Raw genomic sequence first — 16712 nt, 5'->3', positions numbered from 1 at the left:
ATGAATATATATGTACGCTGTTGTGGCGATTAAAATGTCATGTGCCTACCTGCACAACAAAAATAAAGAATTAAAAAAAAAAAACTATCTAACATACATTGTTAGCCAAATTGCTAAATATTATTTCTATGACATTGATGGATAAAGGAAACCAACAAATATGGCTGCCACAATAGAAGCACATGCATTTGTTTCCTACCCATCCCAAGTGCAGCAAGCCACAATGCATAGCATGTAATCACTCTCTGCTAGGTAATAAAATGGCTCTCTGAAGACTTCAATTGTGGAAGATGCATTTAAACAGAAAGCATTTACAGAGGCAGCCTTTTGGACAGAGAACAGCAAGCATTTAGCAATAATAAGTTTTAAAACACTAGATTGTCCTTTCCCACACAGCTTAGGGAAGAAAAATTTATGATTATCCATTGTTTAACAGCAACAAAGATTTCAATAGCTTACAAATGGAAAAATAGACAAGCACCAACAATAGCAGAGGCTTTGTGTAGATTTGATTCCTTTAGCATATATGAGAAAATGGCAAGCCGAATAAAGGGAAGAGAAGATTTATATAAGCGTAGATGGCATCAGTGGCTGGTAATAAGAGATCAATATGCACAATTGCTAAATAATGTCAAATAGACCTTACTTTATCTTTTGCTGTATTTTATATATTTTTTTTCTTTTCTTTTTTTTTTTTCTTTTTTTATTGTTATTTTTTTATTTTTTGGGGGGGAGTGCATTGCATTTAGAAGTATGGATAAAGGAGAAAGGATAATGGTATAAAAATATAGTAAGAAGTTGATATTACTATTGTATAGGGGCGGTATTAAATGTTAAGCATGTTCCCCATTCTCCCCTGTTTTTTCTTTCTGTATCCCAGTTTGATGCTTCAGGGTCATATGATATGACCGTTGTTATCAACATAAAATCAAAAAAAATAAAATAAAAATGAGACATTAAAAAAAAATAGATTGTCCTGGCGATTTATTTTTTTCTAGCACTATATATACAGATTGTTAATTTATGCCCATCTAAGTAACAAAGCACAAAAAGTAAAAAAAAAAAAAATAAAATTCTAATTGCTACCACTTTGTTTTGTACATTCACAGTTGCTAACAAACTTGCTTTACATCATTAAATGGTTTTACATGTAAGTCGTAGGGACCTCAAGTGGTCTGTGAAACAAACAGCTACTACTGTAGATGATCAATAGAAAACACTGCCAAAATAAAATGATAATATTACACATTTGTTTCAACAAGAGTGAAAAAGTCCACCTATTATATGTCCATCTGGCCTTATCTCTCGATCAGTAAAAGTTTTATTTGATGATGCAAACACTACTCATAAATATCTATATGTGATTCTCTTATCCAATACTAAGGTCTAATGACACGAGGAACCCGGCATTTGGGTCAAGTCTGGATATTTTTCAAAGAAGGGTCTTGGATTACAAGTAATACAATCATACTTACTGCTCTTCAGGGATCCTCTCAACTGCACGCAAGGAGTGAGGGTAACACACGTAGCTGGCAAGAGCTTGCATTAAGGAATCCTTAAGGTCTGTCAAAAAAAAAAAAAATGAAATAAAAAGTTTGGAAAATAAACTAAAACAAACATACATGGAAAGATTAAGATTTAAAAAAAGAAATTAAAAAAATTGAAAAGCAAAGGCTTGGTGATGACTGCACAGAGATGGGACTGCCAACTGTGTACCACATATGACTCTACAGGAAATTGTTCTATCTGCTCATTCCTCTGAAGCCCTGGTTAGAGTGAATGCATGCAGCCATTACAGTGTTTAAGGAATACCTGGTACATAAACCTTATTGTATACATGAAATTCTATCTATACATCGTGTTAGCAGAACTATTATCAAATGTATAGAGCAGGGGTTCTATGTGTCTATGGTGTTTAGAGGAGAAAAAAAAAAACACCTTAGAGTCCAAGGTGTTTTTTCTTTTTGTTTTTTTTCTTAACACCTTAGACACACCCAGGTAATCACTAAATCCTGGATCCTGGACTGGGATGGGTTCCTTGAGGACTGGGTTGAGAACCCCTGGTCTAAATGGTTAGCAATCCTAAATGTAAGTCCCTCACCCCACCCGTCAATCACTTCTTGGAATAGAGGGCTGACACCTGAGTGACATAACAGAGGCAGGAGAACCCTCTTACAGGCTGTTCTCCTGCTCTCTCTCACAGCAGCTACAGCTCTAGACCACTATAACCATCCTTTCAAATAGCACGTCTCACACTCTTCTGGAGGAATATAGGAATAGAGTAACATGTCATTCCGTTCAAATGCTAAAACAAATCAAAACATCCAGTACATCTACATTGTGGGGAAGCTGTATCAAGCAGTGCCAAGGGGTTGCATGGCGGCGGCACAGGTACGCTAAAAGGGAGGTAAGTTGAAAGCTCACATCTCACTCAGCGGTTAGCTGTAACATTGATTAATATGATCAATAATATATCAGATGTTCGGGCTTAAAGTGAATCTCTCATGCAAGTATCAGTTTAAATGCCAAAAAGTTTTGACAATAAATTATCCAAACTCATGTAGCAGTGTGTCATTCAACCCTCTATTATTACGGTATAGCAGTGCCTTTAGTTAAATAAACATTAATAATGTATACCCTGTGCAAACATAACTCACCAGTAGATGTATATAATAAAAGCAATGTGCCAGCTACAAATGAATATTTCTGCCCACATCTTAGTTCTGGGATTTGTGCACATTAATGGCAAATAGTGATAAAACCAGGAGCACTGCAAACATAGGGAGGCATACGTAACCAGATGAGCTAACCACATGGATTAAATATTGAGGTATGACTTAATCCAGGGCTCAAAATTTCCATTCATCAATAGACATTGTTGAGTGAAAATTTATAACAGGGGACTAGAAATTCATCCCTGACGTGTATGCTGATAACTGTTGAGGCGTGCAGTGGGGAGTATATTTTGAGGCTTGGTTCGTAGTGCAAGCCTTGACATTTTAAGCCCTGGCATAGTCTATATACATTGCTTAAATAAGTGGGCTTGGCTTAGAGCCAATATGTACCAGAATGAAACTGTTGTAATCCTTCGTACTGTATAGGACATTCTTTTTTCACTACATAAAACGGATCACTGTGTCACCTGACATCCTGTCCTATTTAGATTAGTAGTTAGATTCCCTTCCCTGTTTCTCTCATTACATTAAAATGTTCTTAAAGCAGAGCCATACTTTAACAAATAGTGTACTATGATGAAATTTCTAAATAGGGAGCGGTGCAAATGCAAATGGCGTTAAGGTAAATTCAGAAGAAAAAAAAAAAAGGTGGTGGTGGTGGGGGTAGCAGAACTGGAAAATGTGAAAATTAGCATTTTCAAGCAGGTTTTTTTGCTCCAAGTATCACTAAACTAGAAACACAGCCAAACTAGAACCATAAAATCAGAATACTCAAGCAGCAAACTCACCTGTTCCCACAATACGGATATCAGCAAAATGCTTAGCCAGGATGGCAGCCAACCGCGTAAGTGTTTCTTCGTACCCTATTAGGTGCACACAGGAAGAGGTTAGCATTTTATTAAGAAGCTACAAGTAGTATAAAGTTATATCATGACAATAATTCTTCTTAAAAGGACATTCCAGCTGGAATGACCCGTCCATTTTTTTTAAAGGGACACTATAGTCACCAGAACAACTACAGCTTATTGAATTTGTTCTGGTGAGTAGAATCATTACCTTCAGGCTTTTTGCTGTAAACACTCTTTCCAGAGAAAATGCAGTGTTTACATTACAGCCTAGTGATAACTTCACTGGCCAATCCTCAGATGGCTGTTAGAGATCCTTCCTGGGTCATGGCTGCCTAAAATGCATCCAAACATTCAGGGTCTCCTCCCTCTGCATGCAGACACTGAACTTTCCTCATAGAGATTCATTGATTCAATTCATCTCTATGAGGAGATGCTGATTGGCCAGGGCTGTGTTTGAATTGTGCTGGCTCTGCCCATGATCTGCCTCCTGGTCAGTCTCAGCCAATCCTATGGGGAAGCACTGTGATTGGATCAGGCTACCACTTCTGATGATGTCAGCAGACTGCTTGTTTTTCTGAGGCAAACAGCATGCAGAGTTACAGCTTCAAGCTTGAATACAGTAAGACTTTGCTATGTTTATTATTATATTATTTATATTAGTGCCATCAGACTCCGTAGCAGACTCCGTGGACTAACAGACATGTAATTGTAACCAGACAACTGGACGTACAGGAACAGAGGGGTGGAGGGCCCTGCTCCATGAGCTTACATTCTAGAGGCATGAGGGGCCCAGGGGGGCTAGATGGTGGTTTTAACACTAAAGGGTCAGGAATACATGTTTGTGTTCCTGAACCTATAGTGATCCTTTAATGCATTATAGAATGTATTACAATACACACTAATAAATAGAAGAAAGTTTCGCCCTTTTCTGCAAATGCCCAGTATTTACAGCTTCTGCAACGGGCACAAACCACACTAGTGAAGCTCCTTTATTTTCTTATGGCAATAGTTAGCATAAGCCTTAAAACGGCAATAGAAAAGAAGCTTTACAGGCAGAGCAGCGCGTTGTTCAACATGTTTACTATTACAATAAAAAGGGAATCATTAAATATCCTACACTCACAGAATGCAACCGAGCTCTGATATTTTTATTTTGCTTTTGGCCTGTTGCCTTATATTCTATTATTTCATTGCCTTTACACGGAAATGTCCATGCTAGTTAAAGTGGTGTGTATATTGAAGTGACAGGCAGGGACCCATGTGTGCATGTTTTACCATATTAGCTGTACCCAGCGACTTCATAGCACTTTTGATATATCATGCTCAATGTACCTATTGCAGTAATCACCAGGTCTATAATTTTCTCTGTAAGGAGTTAACTCTTTATCTCAAACTAATGGAGCTGTATTTTTCTATGTCACAGTTCTCAAGCACAGAGCACACCTTGCGTTTATTTAACCTCTAAGGAAGCACTGCCTGACACAGAACTACCACTCATTGCATTGCCATCAGTGGCACAAGATGAAAGACACAGGTAGAAACCTTTATTACTTAATTTTGCATCTAGCTTCCAATGCTGCAATGCCACCTCCTAGCAAAATGTCCTTAAAGTGTGTCCCTCCAGTGGTTATACAGTTTGTTGAATATCAATAATCATTTTCCACTTACTATAGAGTCTAAGATAGATTTGCATACTCTGAGAACCTACACTACAATCCAACTCTAGACAGTATTACTAAGCATGTTACTAATCGTGTCGTTATACCTTTAAACAAAAAATGTGCATGTTTTTCTCACTTAATGCTTATAAGCTGTGTATCTTGACTCTCTTGTCACATGCTGTTGGGGCATGCCGAGTTGGTATGTAATTATCTGCACTACAAAAATAAGGAATTAAAAAAAAAGGGGGAATTATTGCAGTTTGAGAGGGAGGAGAAAAAAAAAAACAAAGAAACAAAAAAACAAAAAAAAAAGTAAAAGCTGGGTCTCCCATAGAAAACGCAGATTTGTTGCAAGGCAGCGCTGAACTCTAGTGGTGAGAGGTGTATACTGTACCTGGGAGCTCTTCCATGCTGCTTACTGGGCTGAAGTAGTTCTTAAGCGAGTTGTAACTGTTCATTGCCACATTCAAGTAGAATTCAGGCATGAATGCAAATAAGGAACTTGTGCGGTCAGCATGCTCAATTGTACGGATGCACACCTGCAGGAGCCAGTAAATATCCTGCATCTTCTCCTGGAAGAAAAACGTATAGCGAGAAAGTAGGTTAGAAAAACGACTTTCTTTGGGATAAAGGAGGGGGATCAGCTAAGAAAGTCGGTCTCAAATTTCAACGTAAAATAATAAACACAACATTTTTTGAACATACTTCGTCGTCCATCAAACATTTATAAAACCAGGTAACGGACCCAGGGTCTTCCTTATGGTTATAATGAGGCTTATATCACTTGACAGAAACAAAAACAATCCCCAATAAAGAGGATCACATTAGAGAAACCCTAAGAATGCAATAAGGAATATACTTAACTCTATGCTAGAACGTGCGTTGGCTTACATATGTGGATAGAGCAAAATAATAATAATAAAAAAAAAAAAAAAAAAAAAGAACAAATATATACAAACCTAAATGGACAATACACAAATATTAGGATTAATTAATTCAATTTAATTTAATAAGCAAAGTGAAATGAAACCTCCACACTCCGTTACTTGCCTATATTGGGATAATCCGTTATTAAAACATTGTGTGGGGGGCATCTCAACTAAACGTTTTATTTGGCAGCCTTAACTTCGCATCGGATATTAATCCATAGAAAAGTGGATTTATACCCGAATGTGTGTTGTAGTTTTAAATCCTCACAAAATATCTCAAACCTATGTATTTAAGAGTAATTGATCCTAATAAGATAATAATTAAGAGTGATATTACACTTAGCTTGAAAATGTACTATCCACTTAGCAGGAAAATAAAAAAAATGGCCAATACTGTTTGAAACTTAATATGTCTGTTTCAAGGCCAAAATAAATAAATAAAGTCTACAGAAACAATGTTCCAATTGGATATTTAAAGAATGTAAATCATCTGGGATTGGGTCATATTGAATTTACCCAAATAGAACTACTAGGTAAAAGAACAGGCTTAACAGAGTATAGAGGGGGTTCACCAACAACCCTCCTAATGACGATTCAGTCAGGGGAGATTATAAGTTAAAGAAAAAAGGCTTGAAGTAATAGGCTCCTACATACCAGAACAGACTTAATAAAAGTTTCTCAAAGTTGCCAAGGTATACTAGTCCTATATATGAAAAATCTCCAAACCTCAGAGCCTGGAGGACCGAACATACCAAAACAAAAAGTTGTATTAAATAACGCATAAAAAAATAAAATAAACATTAATCAATACCAACGTGCCCTATCATTAAATTGCACACCACATTACAAAAGTAACAAAACAAAAATATAAAAAAAAAAAAAAAATTCACCTGATGCACATTTCGGAGCATGGTCTTCATCTAGGACTATCAGTAAACACACTGTGGCTTGGAGTTATTTAAGAGGGGTCGCCCAGTCACCCGTCCACTAATCAAGCTCTACCAACCGAATGTTAAGTTGCCACCAATCATATCCTCCAACCAAAGGTGGTACTATACGGTGAATGCCTGATTCAATAGTTATCTCTTCCCATTCTAATTGAACAGAATAGCGGGACACACCAACAGATTATGTCTGAATGTGTTATGTGAGGACCACTTTAATGAATTAATCCTTCTTTTGCACTTTGTATTTTGCGATGTGTTTTAAATCGGGTACAATATGGGTCCCGTTCTTTCACATTAGTAACACACTGACATGACGTTGACAAGAGTTACTATTCGTGCACATATCCACCTTGAAAATAGCAATTGCCAATTAATTCGTATATGGAGGAGGGATGATGATGTCAAAGGAGGGGCGTTACTTCCTATATGTGTACGTCTCCCCGATGACAATCGCCATTCATTCACATATAAGGAGGAGCAGAGGAGTGGTGACGTCAATGAAGGGTGAGCTCCCCTTGTATGACTGTCTCCGCCCCATACAGCAATCACACACCCGATATGTAGAGGGGAGGAAGAACAAGGATTTTAATGAAGGGGAGTTCATTTGTTCCTGCCTCCCATGTGTTCAATAGAGTGGAGAGGAGAGTCCGAGAGTCAGATAGGCAAATGAGAATATCGAAGGATTTGACTTAAAGTATTACAGTATGCAGATATGATCCAAAAAAAAAATTAAAAAAAAAATGAAATTGTAATTGCTCTGTGTCTTTATTACTTTAAATAGTGTACAAGGATCATCTATTAATTTAAAATTTTTCCTTCTCTGTCCCTTTTCTAAAAGGAATAATGACAAGATATCCCCTGTCTAGCAAGGGGCATGTGTCCCACAATATATGGATGTCATTAATAGAGTATACTCGAAATGCTACACATGAATCAAATCAAACCAATACATTTATCTATAATATAATAAACTTTGTTACATGCCATTGATCCACTGGATGAATTTTAAACAAAAAAAAAAAAGAAAGAAAGAGAAAGAGAAAAAGCACAACACGTCTGATAGAGATATATATATTCACAGAAATATACATCTCTACAAATGGAATCTGGATGAAATGTAAATATTTAATGTATTGGGGTGGCTGTCCCTTCTCACAAGACAATGAAAAAGATACATAAACTCTAAGAGACAAAAGGAGTGTACGTGATACCCTTGCTTAGTGTTTGGACAAAGCCCTTCTTACCTTCGAGTATATTGTAACATTAATCCAAGCAAGTCGCCTGCTCAGGTGGTTAAGCTTCTCAGAGAATACCTGCTGACTTTTCAATAATTCATCCATGATATCTGTCCGCTGAGAAAGGAAAAGGTAATCAAACATTTTTTTAAGACTAATTGTCTGGAAATCAATTCACAAACAGGACAATACGTATGATGCAAGGTTACACATTTAGACTGGAAGAAAGGAGATTTTGTCTAAGGCAAAGATTTTTTTTTTTACAGCAAGAACAATAAAGATGTGGAATTCTCTGCCTGAAGAAGTGGTTTTATCAGAGTCTATACCGGAGTTTAAACAGTAATTGGATGCATACTTGAAAAAAATATAATATTCAGGGATATATTTTTTTAAACTGTGGGATAATAGCTTCTTGATCCAAGGATAAATCTGTCATTCTGGGGTCAAGAAGGAATTTTCCAAGTTTGTTTCAAAATTAGAAGTACTTCAAGCTGTTTTTTGCCTTCTTTTGGGTCAACAGCAAAAACAGATGGGAGAAAGGCTAAACTTGATGGACGTCTATCTTTTTTTCAGTCTATGTAAGACACATTAAATCATCTCTCAAACAATGCACAGCATTTTAAATGCATAGCTTTTGCTTTGACTTCAAACTATTAAGTGTCAAGACTAATAATTTAGCCTGTAATAACCTGCTAAAAAAACAAAAACAAATACTCATCTAATCCAGCTGACCATTTAGTTTCTGGGTAGTCACCACTATTGCTTCTAACCATTTAGAGTCTCATATGCCTTTTCATTATGTTCCTCTAATTTATTATTTAGATTTAACTTTACAGATAAAAGTTCCTTATGCGTAGCTCTTAATCAATTTATTTTAACATACTTTATGTAATTTACCTTGCATTCATGGCAGTCAATGCACTTCTAAGATAATAATTCATACAATATTACCAGATCCATGATCGTATTTTCATGCACTGGTATACAATACAAAAATGGTTCAGGCACTCCAAGGTTCAGAACAGGCAATTTTATTGGAACCCACAGCAATGCTTCGACCTTGCGTTTTTTTGTGGTTTTTTTTGCACCCTAACTCAGATTGATGGGACTGAGTGCAGTTCCTTATGTACGTTGTAAAGTATTTTCATGCATGTCACATTATGGCTACAACCAGGAATGTATAATATGTGCTGCAAAGCCATGTGAGATAGATAGAGACCCACATATCACTTGGTGTCCTGAGATCGCTGTCCAGAAGAGTGCATTTCTAGGAACAGCTAAGATACTGTGCAGTACCCTCAGATTCCCAGGCCTCTTGTTGAGGATCCGGGAATGAAGAATATACACGTGTACTTTTAAGTACCCTCCTGCTTACCCTTTTTGGACAGCGTTTGATCTTTTCCTCTGTGTCTTTCAGGGCCAAAGCATATTCTGTGACATCGTCCGACACACCAACCATCTATCAAGAAAAAAAAAAAGTGAATAAAATGGGTTTTTAGAGAGATCAAACCTCTTTCAATGTACCAATTATGTTGCGTCAAGCACTTCGAACAGGTGTCTTTAAAAAAAAATATATATATATATATATATATATATATATATATTTTTTTTTTTTTGCCATCTAATATTGTAAACTTTTCTTTAGTAATGTGCTAGATTTTCTAGTTTATGTTGTTCATAGTCCCTTTACCTTTACAAAAGGAGTGTCATTTAGTTACTCCAACTATACATAGGGATTAAGGAGAGAGCACAGGTAACTTTTTTCTTTGGTTTTTACTATATATATTAGCTGATGTGTACTGTAGTCATTGCTGCTGCCCAGGAGTGATGGGAGTGAGCGCAGGACTTTTCTTTTTGTATTTGCCTTTACACAAGGAGATGCCCATCATTTTAATTTTTTTAGAATACAAGTATTAATATGTAAACTATTAAGCTAAAACAATCAGCACAAATACCTTTCCTAGCTGCTGGTGTACACTCAGATTATACATCATCACTGCCCCATCCAAGATTTCAAGCAAAGAGTTCTCCGTTATTGGAATGTCTGTCTCCTCTGGTGGCCTTCCCAACAACAGCCCCTCATTGCCATGGTGACCTTCAACTGTAACCATACAAGGTTATGGCAAACACAATGGTTAAAAGCTATTTATTGTACCAATAAGTTGAACAAAACAGAAAATGAGAACCACTTTCAATAAGTAGTTAAGTTAGTCTATTTCTAGATATACCAGTATAAGCTGCTTCTGTAGAAATGTTACACTTCCAGCAATTAATCGTATTTCTTCCTTACAGGTCTTAAACAAACTTTAATAAAGCAGGATAAAATGGGTACTGGTGGTAAAAAACAAACAAAAAAAAACCAATATGTTTCAGGAACATAAAATCAAAAATATAATAATATCCAAATCATTCTTCCCACCCACTATGGACTCCATCTACCCTTTGCCCACTCACTGTCATCTTCCGTGCGCTGCTCAACACACAAGCTCCGCACTTTCACTTTTTCCAGCACCCCCAAAGGCCTGCGTGGGTTCATCAAGCTGACAGCGGCTGTGCTTAGAAAACGGTTGGCTCTGCCAAGGGTTGGAGAGCTGAGCCAGCTGGGTCGAGCAAGGGCACCACCAATGGCCTGAGGAGCAGAGGACCTCTGAGAAACAAAAGTATTGTACAGTAAGGCTAGAGGTGGAGGATATTGAGAACATGTAAAAATAAACAAATAAATAAATAGAAAAATATTAGTTTGGTCTGTGCCTCTCTCTTGTCACCTGAGTTGTCGTACTGGCTGTCTCGTCCTCCTCTTCCAAATCATCCATTGTGACTGTCTGAAGCTCTGATGGGTCTATCACAATATTGGCCTTGGATGCCAGATCATCTGTGAAGAGTGAATTGGGTCATTCTGTGAGAAATTTATTTTTGCTTCCTCCGGATTTACTTAAAACGTGACAATTCTCTGGTCTTAATGTCATAATAAGTAACTATTCAGTGGCTTGGTACAATTCTTGCAAAGATATCCAATAAAAGACTGAGAATATTCTCACCTTTTAAGGTCTTCCTCAGGTGAGAAAGCAAACCCCCAAGTCTCTGCAGGTCAAAATAGTCCACCTTCCCATTGTAAAAAAGCTGTGGAGGCACATAGGCTTCTGTGGGTAAAAGGAGGAATAGGATGTGATAAAAAATAAAATAAAATAAAAAAAAGTTACTTATGTTTGCATACCACTACAAAGTTTAAATCATGAGCAGTGTTTGTGATTAATAGCTACATTTCCACCATATACATTTGAAAACTACAGCTAGGAGAAACACGAAGTTAAATGCAAAAGTAATTTCTAAAAATATAAACAGTAAGGAGGATGTGTCGCTCCCATAACTCTCTGAAATGCAAAAAAACACTTCTAGCAGCTCAATTTACTGAAGAAGAAATAGTGACAATCATTACAAAACTTCCAAAAAACAAAGCTCCAGGTCCTGATGGTTTTTCTATCTTTATTAGCAAAAGTTTAAAGATATACTGGTTGCTTATTTATTCGGTAAGTTATTTCATTTCTTTAACAAAACTGGAAAAATACCAAGGAAGATGTTGGAAGCCTGTATTACTAACCCGGAGAAACCTCCACATTATAGTCAAAATTTTAGCTTATATCTTTACCAAATGCATACAGTATTAAAAAATGCAAACGCATTGGCAGCTAGAATAAGTCCTATACTCCACCGAATTAAAGCAGCAGAACAGGTGGGCTTTGTTCAAAAAGAAGACTATTGTATGTTAATAACAGGCAATATATTTCTTTGATTGAGATTGCACAAAAAAAAAATCAAATACTTACATGAGTATTCGCTTTGGATACCGAAAAGGCATTCAACCTTTTAAATTGGGCATATATGTAAGCTACAATAGAGAGATTTCATTTCCCAGCTCAGTTTTCAAAGGCAGTAAGTGTTATTTATTCAGCCCCTTCCAAGCAGGTCAAAAATAATTCTGTTTCCAATCTTAAAGTTTCAATCTTTAAAACGGCACACAACAAGCATGTCCACTATCCCCTCTTATATTTATAGCGTTGGAGACAGTGTATAAGATAAAACAATCAAACAAAATAATGGGGTTATGTACACCCTATTAGACAGCTAATAAGCAACTGCCTTCACGGATGCCATTTTATTGAGTATTACAAATCCAGAGGTTTTACAGTATTAACCCCTTAAAGACCAAACTTCTGGAATAAAAGGGAATCATGACATGTCACACATGTCATGTGTCCTTAAGGAATTAATAAATCTCTTGGCGGATAATAATTCAAATAATCCACATGCTATGCCCATTGGCATGTCTCAGGAAACAATATGGAAGTATGCATTTAATTGGAAGACAGCTTCAGTGATCTATGCAAGTAACCAGTTAACTAAAATGAATCATACGACCGTAAATTCTAACCATCAAAAACTTACTGCCAAAATGAATACCATGTCTGATCAATGAGCTAGAACAGAGCGGTCATGGATGGGGAGGATTAATTCAATCAAAATGGCCCTTCTTCAGAATTACTTGTATCTGTTTCATACTATTCCCAATATCTATTGCTGTAGCGGCTTACAAAAAGGTCTAAATCCCTCTAAATTAAGATGTATGCTACAGTGGGGGAAAGAATTACATTGCACATTTTTCCTTGAAACATGGCTTGCGGCGGTTAGAAATATGGGACGAGTCTTGAAACATGTAGGACATTGGGAGACAAACCATAAGGTACTCATGAGATGGTACCTTGCCCAGCATCGACTAGCAAGGATATATCCAGGAGGAAAGCAGAGTTGCTGGAGATGTGGGGGAACCTCTGGTACTATGTTCTTAATACATATTTGGAAAGAGATTCCCAGCCTTATTTATAAAACAACTGGGTTTAATTTTGAAATGCTCCCTGGAGTATTTTCGTTAAATATGCTAGAACATCAGCTATGTGGCCCAAGCAAAGATTTAGACACACACATTGTAACAGCTGCTATTACTGCGATAACGCAAACTTGGAAAAAAGCAGAGCCTCCAGAGATTCACCAGGTTGTCAGCCGTTTAAAAAAAAAAACCACTAGGATACATGAGGAGATTTCGTATAGGTTGATGGATAAGCGGAGTAGATTTTAGGAAATATGGAAAAAGTAGTTCACAGCATGGAAGAGCTGCCAGTGTCTGGTGTGCAGGCCACAACTTTACTTTATTTTACAATTCTTCAACTTTATAATATTTGGATTCTAAAACTTTCTAAAATCCTATTTATTACAGATTTTTTTTTTATAGTATTCTAATTAGTTACACTAAGGTCCCTGGTGATTGCATTATTTGTTTGTATATTTATGTTTGTATGCTAGCAATGTACATTTGGCAACTCAATTTTGAGTATGGCAAGTCAGTTTATAACACAGTTAATAACTTCAATAAAAATTAAATTTGATTTAAAAAAAAAAACACCACAGTAAGGATCCAGCAGTAATATAATTAGAGAAGCTTTATCACCATGGTTCCTGGAACTCCCCAAGTTCTACTTTAGGTGATGCGTAAAAATGACCACCCGACCTTACCTTCACTGCTACGGGCTGTGGGATTCCTAAGTTTATATTCATCCCAGCAGGACCTTATGGCAGTGATCAATCTGTGTAAGAAGCACACCATGTACTCCGGCGGGCATAGCACTGTGGGGTTCTGAGAAAGAAGATATTGTTACCAAACACACCTGTCATGACAACCACGGCTAACCATAAAACCACACAATTAAATATAGATTACAAAAAAAAACAACCTTGGTTTACTTAAAATATATCCACATCACAGATTATAGCACGGACTGAGTGTTTTGGAATGTCTTGCTAAGCATCATTGATAACAGTTGAATGAATAAACAATACTCATTCCTCAAAACGTATAAATTAAAAGCAGGTAATACTCACGGACTACAGCTCTCAAAACCAGGACATTTTGAAACTGTTAAACCAACACAAGGCTGGCTAAACTAGCAGGAATATCACTTTTCTTGAACACTGCCATAGCGTTTGATGCAATGAGTGCAAGATGGCACATTAATATTCAAAGGTTCAACGTCCTAAAAGCTTTCATTTTCAGATTAATTTACAGCTGTAATTAATAGGAATGTGGGCAATCACTCACCCCCCTGTTGCTAGCATTTTCCTGTAGGAACTTTCTGAACTTATTGAGAAAGATGTACCTGGATGCTTCGCCCTGTGTAAGAACAACATGGTTTTAGGAGTTATTTGCAAAGAATAAACAAAAGAAACTTAAAGGGACACTAGTGTCATGAATACAAGAGTGTATTACAGACAATATAGGTCTAAAGGCGCCATTTGGTCCATCTCCGCCACAGTTAAAAAAGGTGATTATCTCATCTTTTTCCAAGCGCCACACAGGTGGCATCGCGGCTGGTACCGCTCCGCCTCCTTGGCTGAGATCATCAAGTGTCATGATCTCAGCCAATCCAGTGCTTTCCCATAGGAAAATTGGAAGGCTATTGTGCATGTGCGGCAAAACGCCGCACAGTGCCAATCAGCAACTTCTCATAAAGATGCATTGGATCAATCTCTATGAGGAGCGTTCAGACTCTCCATGCAGTAGACACTGGAACAGCTACATTAATTTCCATCATATTACTGACATAGGAATAGGTAGGCAGACAGCTTCCAAGATTTCAGTTCAAGTCACAAAGTGCAAAATTGCATTGTTCTTGGTTTTATAATAACTTACCCCTCCCTTATCCTTGTTATTCAGCAGCAACCTCAAAATCTGAACCTGTAAATCTTCCACCACTATGTGAAAATAATAATAAAAAAAAAAATTAAAAAAAATGTTAAAATGATAAGAGATCAATAAACTGGGATTACAAATTCGTTTTTATCAGCCTAGAAAAGAAAGCAACAATACACCACCTTCAATGCGCTTTTTCAGTCTCATGCAACCTCGTTCATAGGCTCGCCTCCTCAGCCGTTCCTCCCCACTCTCTTCCAAAGGCTCCTTGATTTCTTTGCCCTGCAAGAGAAAACTCCCAATTTTTTTTATTTTATTTAACTTCTATCTCCTAGAGAATGATGGAACAGAGTGATACATTGGGTACAAAGAATGTGTTAAAATAGAAATCCAAATTCCTTTTTAGTGTGTGTGTGTGTGTATATATATATATATATATAAAACCAACCTTATGCTGATGATTTGCATTAACAATGAAACAGCTGTCCATGAGTGGTTTCACTGGCTTTGCATCTTTTTCTAAGTTGTGTTTCAAAGCTGTTGTATACAGCAAACACAGACTCAAATGAATCCATGTTTAAAATTGAATTAGGTAAAAGTCTCACAGAATGCAATAGTTTTATTTAAAAACACCCCACATAGGCAAAAAGTAAAGGGGGTCATACACAACGTCTAACCACCTGATACAGATGACTGGGTCCCCCATAATAATTTTACGCCAGAAGTCTCTCCTTTCACTCCAAATCCTGTCAAATAAGGGCACATAATGCAGTTTATGCACTTTAATGACAACAGTTAGTACCCACACATAGATGACCAGCACTATTATAATCTATTTAAAATAGAACTCTTTCTCAAGATTCCTCGGTGGTCGAAAACGTTGGTCGATTTACAGATGTAACTGTTCATTTTTTCTATTTAAAGTCCTGTGAGTGCACCCTTTATAATATTTGGATATATGTGAACATGGGTAGCACCTAGGCTACAATTAAATATATATAAAAAGTTGATAAAATGAGACAAGGCGTGTATATCAGAACATGTAAACAAAAGCAGGTGGACGCCTACGCAGAGGCGTGTATATCAAAACATTATAGCGGAAAAATTTTAATATTAGTCGAAGTTATTGAGCAATGTTGTATATTAGGTGTACAGAGACTTTGCTAAATTAAATCCATCAAAGGCATATAGAGCGTTAAGCAAGTGTTTTGTGTTAATTGGTGTGTGCGAGTGCTGTGTGTTTGCTGGTTAGAAGATGCAAATTGTCGCCTGTGCAGAGGCAAATTAATCAGCTTGCTATATAGATGCAGACATTAAGCATTAACAAAAAATACAAACACATTTCCAACTTTTATCATAAGTAGCATTTTTGTTTTAAGGCTGCTGTGCATTAATATATAATATGTGTTTGGACCTTGTCGTGTAGTTGTTGCGCTCAGCAGGTCTCAGCGTGTTTTGTGTGTGTTAGAAGTTTTCGGCTTCTTGTTGTGTCTGTTGGGGTCTGCATGTGCTATAAAGTATAACTTAGTAGGTATCGTCATTTCTAAGGTACAATGTAAGCATGCTAACATACATTATTTATTACATGCGTCTGGCTATCAAGTCAACAGTAATATACAGCATTACGTGTTTGCCCTAGGGGGCTCTGTAATGTAAATAGCATGGTCATTTTTTGGAC

The 16712-nt window shown here is 36.9% G+C and overlaps 1 protein-coding gene across 1 annotated transcript in view; it reads right to left on the bottom strand.

Moving 5' to 3' along the window:
- The window catches only part of LOC134585298 (E3 ubiquitin-protein ligase RNF123-like), an 84001-nt gene that overhangs the window by 46200 nt on the left and 21089 nt on the right, over positions 1 to 16712 (bottom strand). The window contains exons 17-29 of the mRNA XM_063440717.1: positions 15217 to 15316; positions 15035 to 15096; positions 14444 to 14515; positions 13861 to 13981; positions 11334 to 11435; positions 11061 to 11167; positions 10750 to 10942; positions 10251 to 10396; positions 9671 to 9754; positions 8305 to 8412; positions 5579 to 5756; positions 3464 to 3538; positions 1476 to 1563 (exon numbers count right to left, since the gene is read on the bottom strand). Of these exons, the coding sequence (XP_063296787.1) occupies positions 1476 to 1563; positions 3464 to 3538; positions 5579 to 5756; positions 8305 to 8412; positions 9671 to 9754; positions 10251 to 10396; positions 10750 to 10942; positions 11061 to 11167; positions 11334 to 11435; positions 13861 to 13981; positions 14444 to 14515; positions 15035 to 15096; positions 15217 to 15316 (1436 nt within the window). The remainder of the gene's footprint in view (positions 1 to 1475; positions 1564 to 3463; positions 3539 to 5578; positions 5757 to 8304; positions 8413 to 9670; positions 9755 to 10250; positions 10397 to 10749; positions 10943 to 11060; positions 11168 to 11333; positions 11436 to 13860; positions 13982 to 14443; positions 14516 to 15034; positions 15097 to 15216; positions 15317 to 16712) is intronic.

Source organism: Pelobates fuscus, unplaced genomic scaffold (genome assembly GCF_036172605.1).
Source record: "Pelobates fuscus isolate aPelFus1 unplaced genomic scaffold, aPelFus1.pri scaffold_35, whole genome shotgun sequence".
In the NCBI taxonomy this organism is placed as follows: domain Eukaryota; kingdom Metazoa; phylum Chordata; class Amphibia; order Anura; family Pelobatidae; genus Pelobates; species Pelobates fuscus.
The sequence above is the reverse complement of the archived record's forward strand: the minus strand, read 5'-3'. Positions and strand labels throughout refer to the sequence as shown.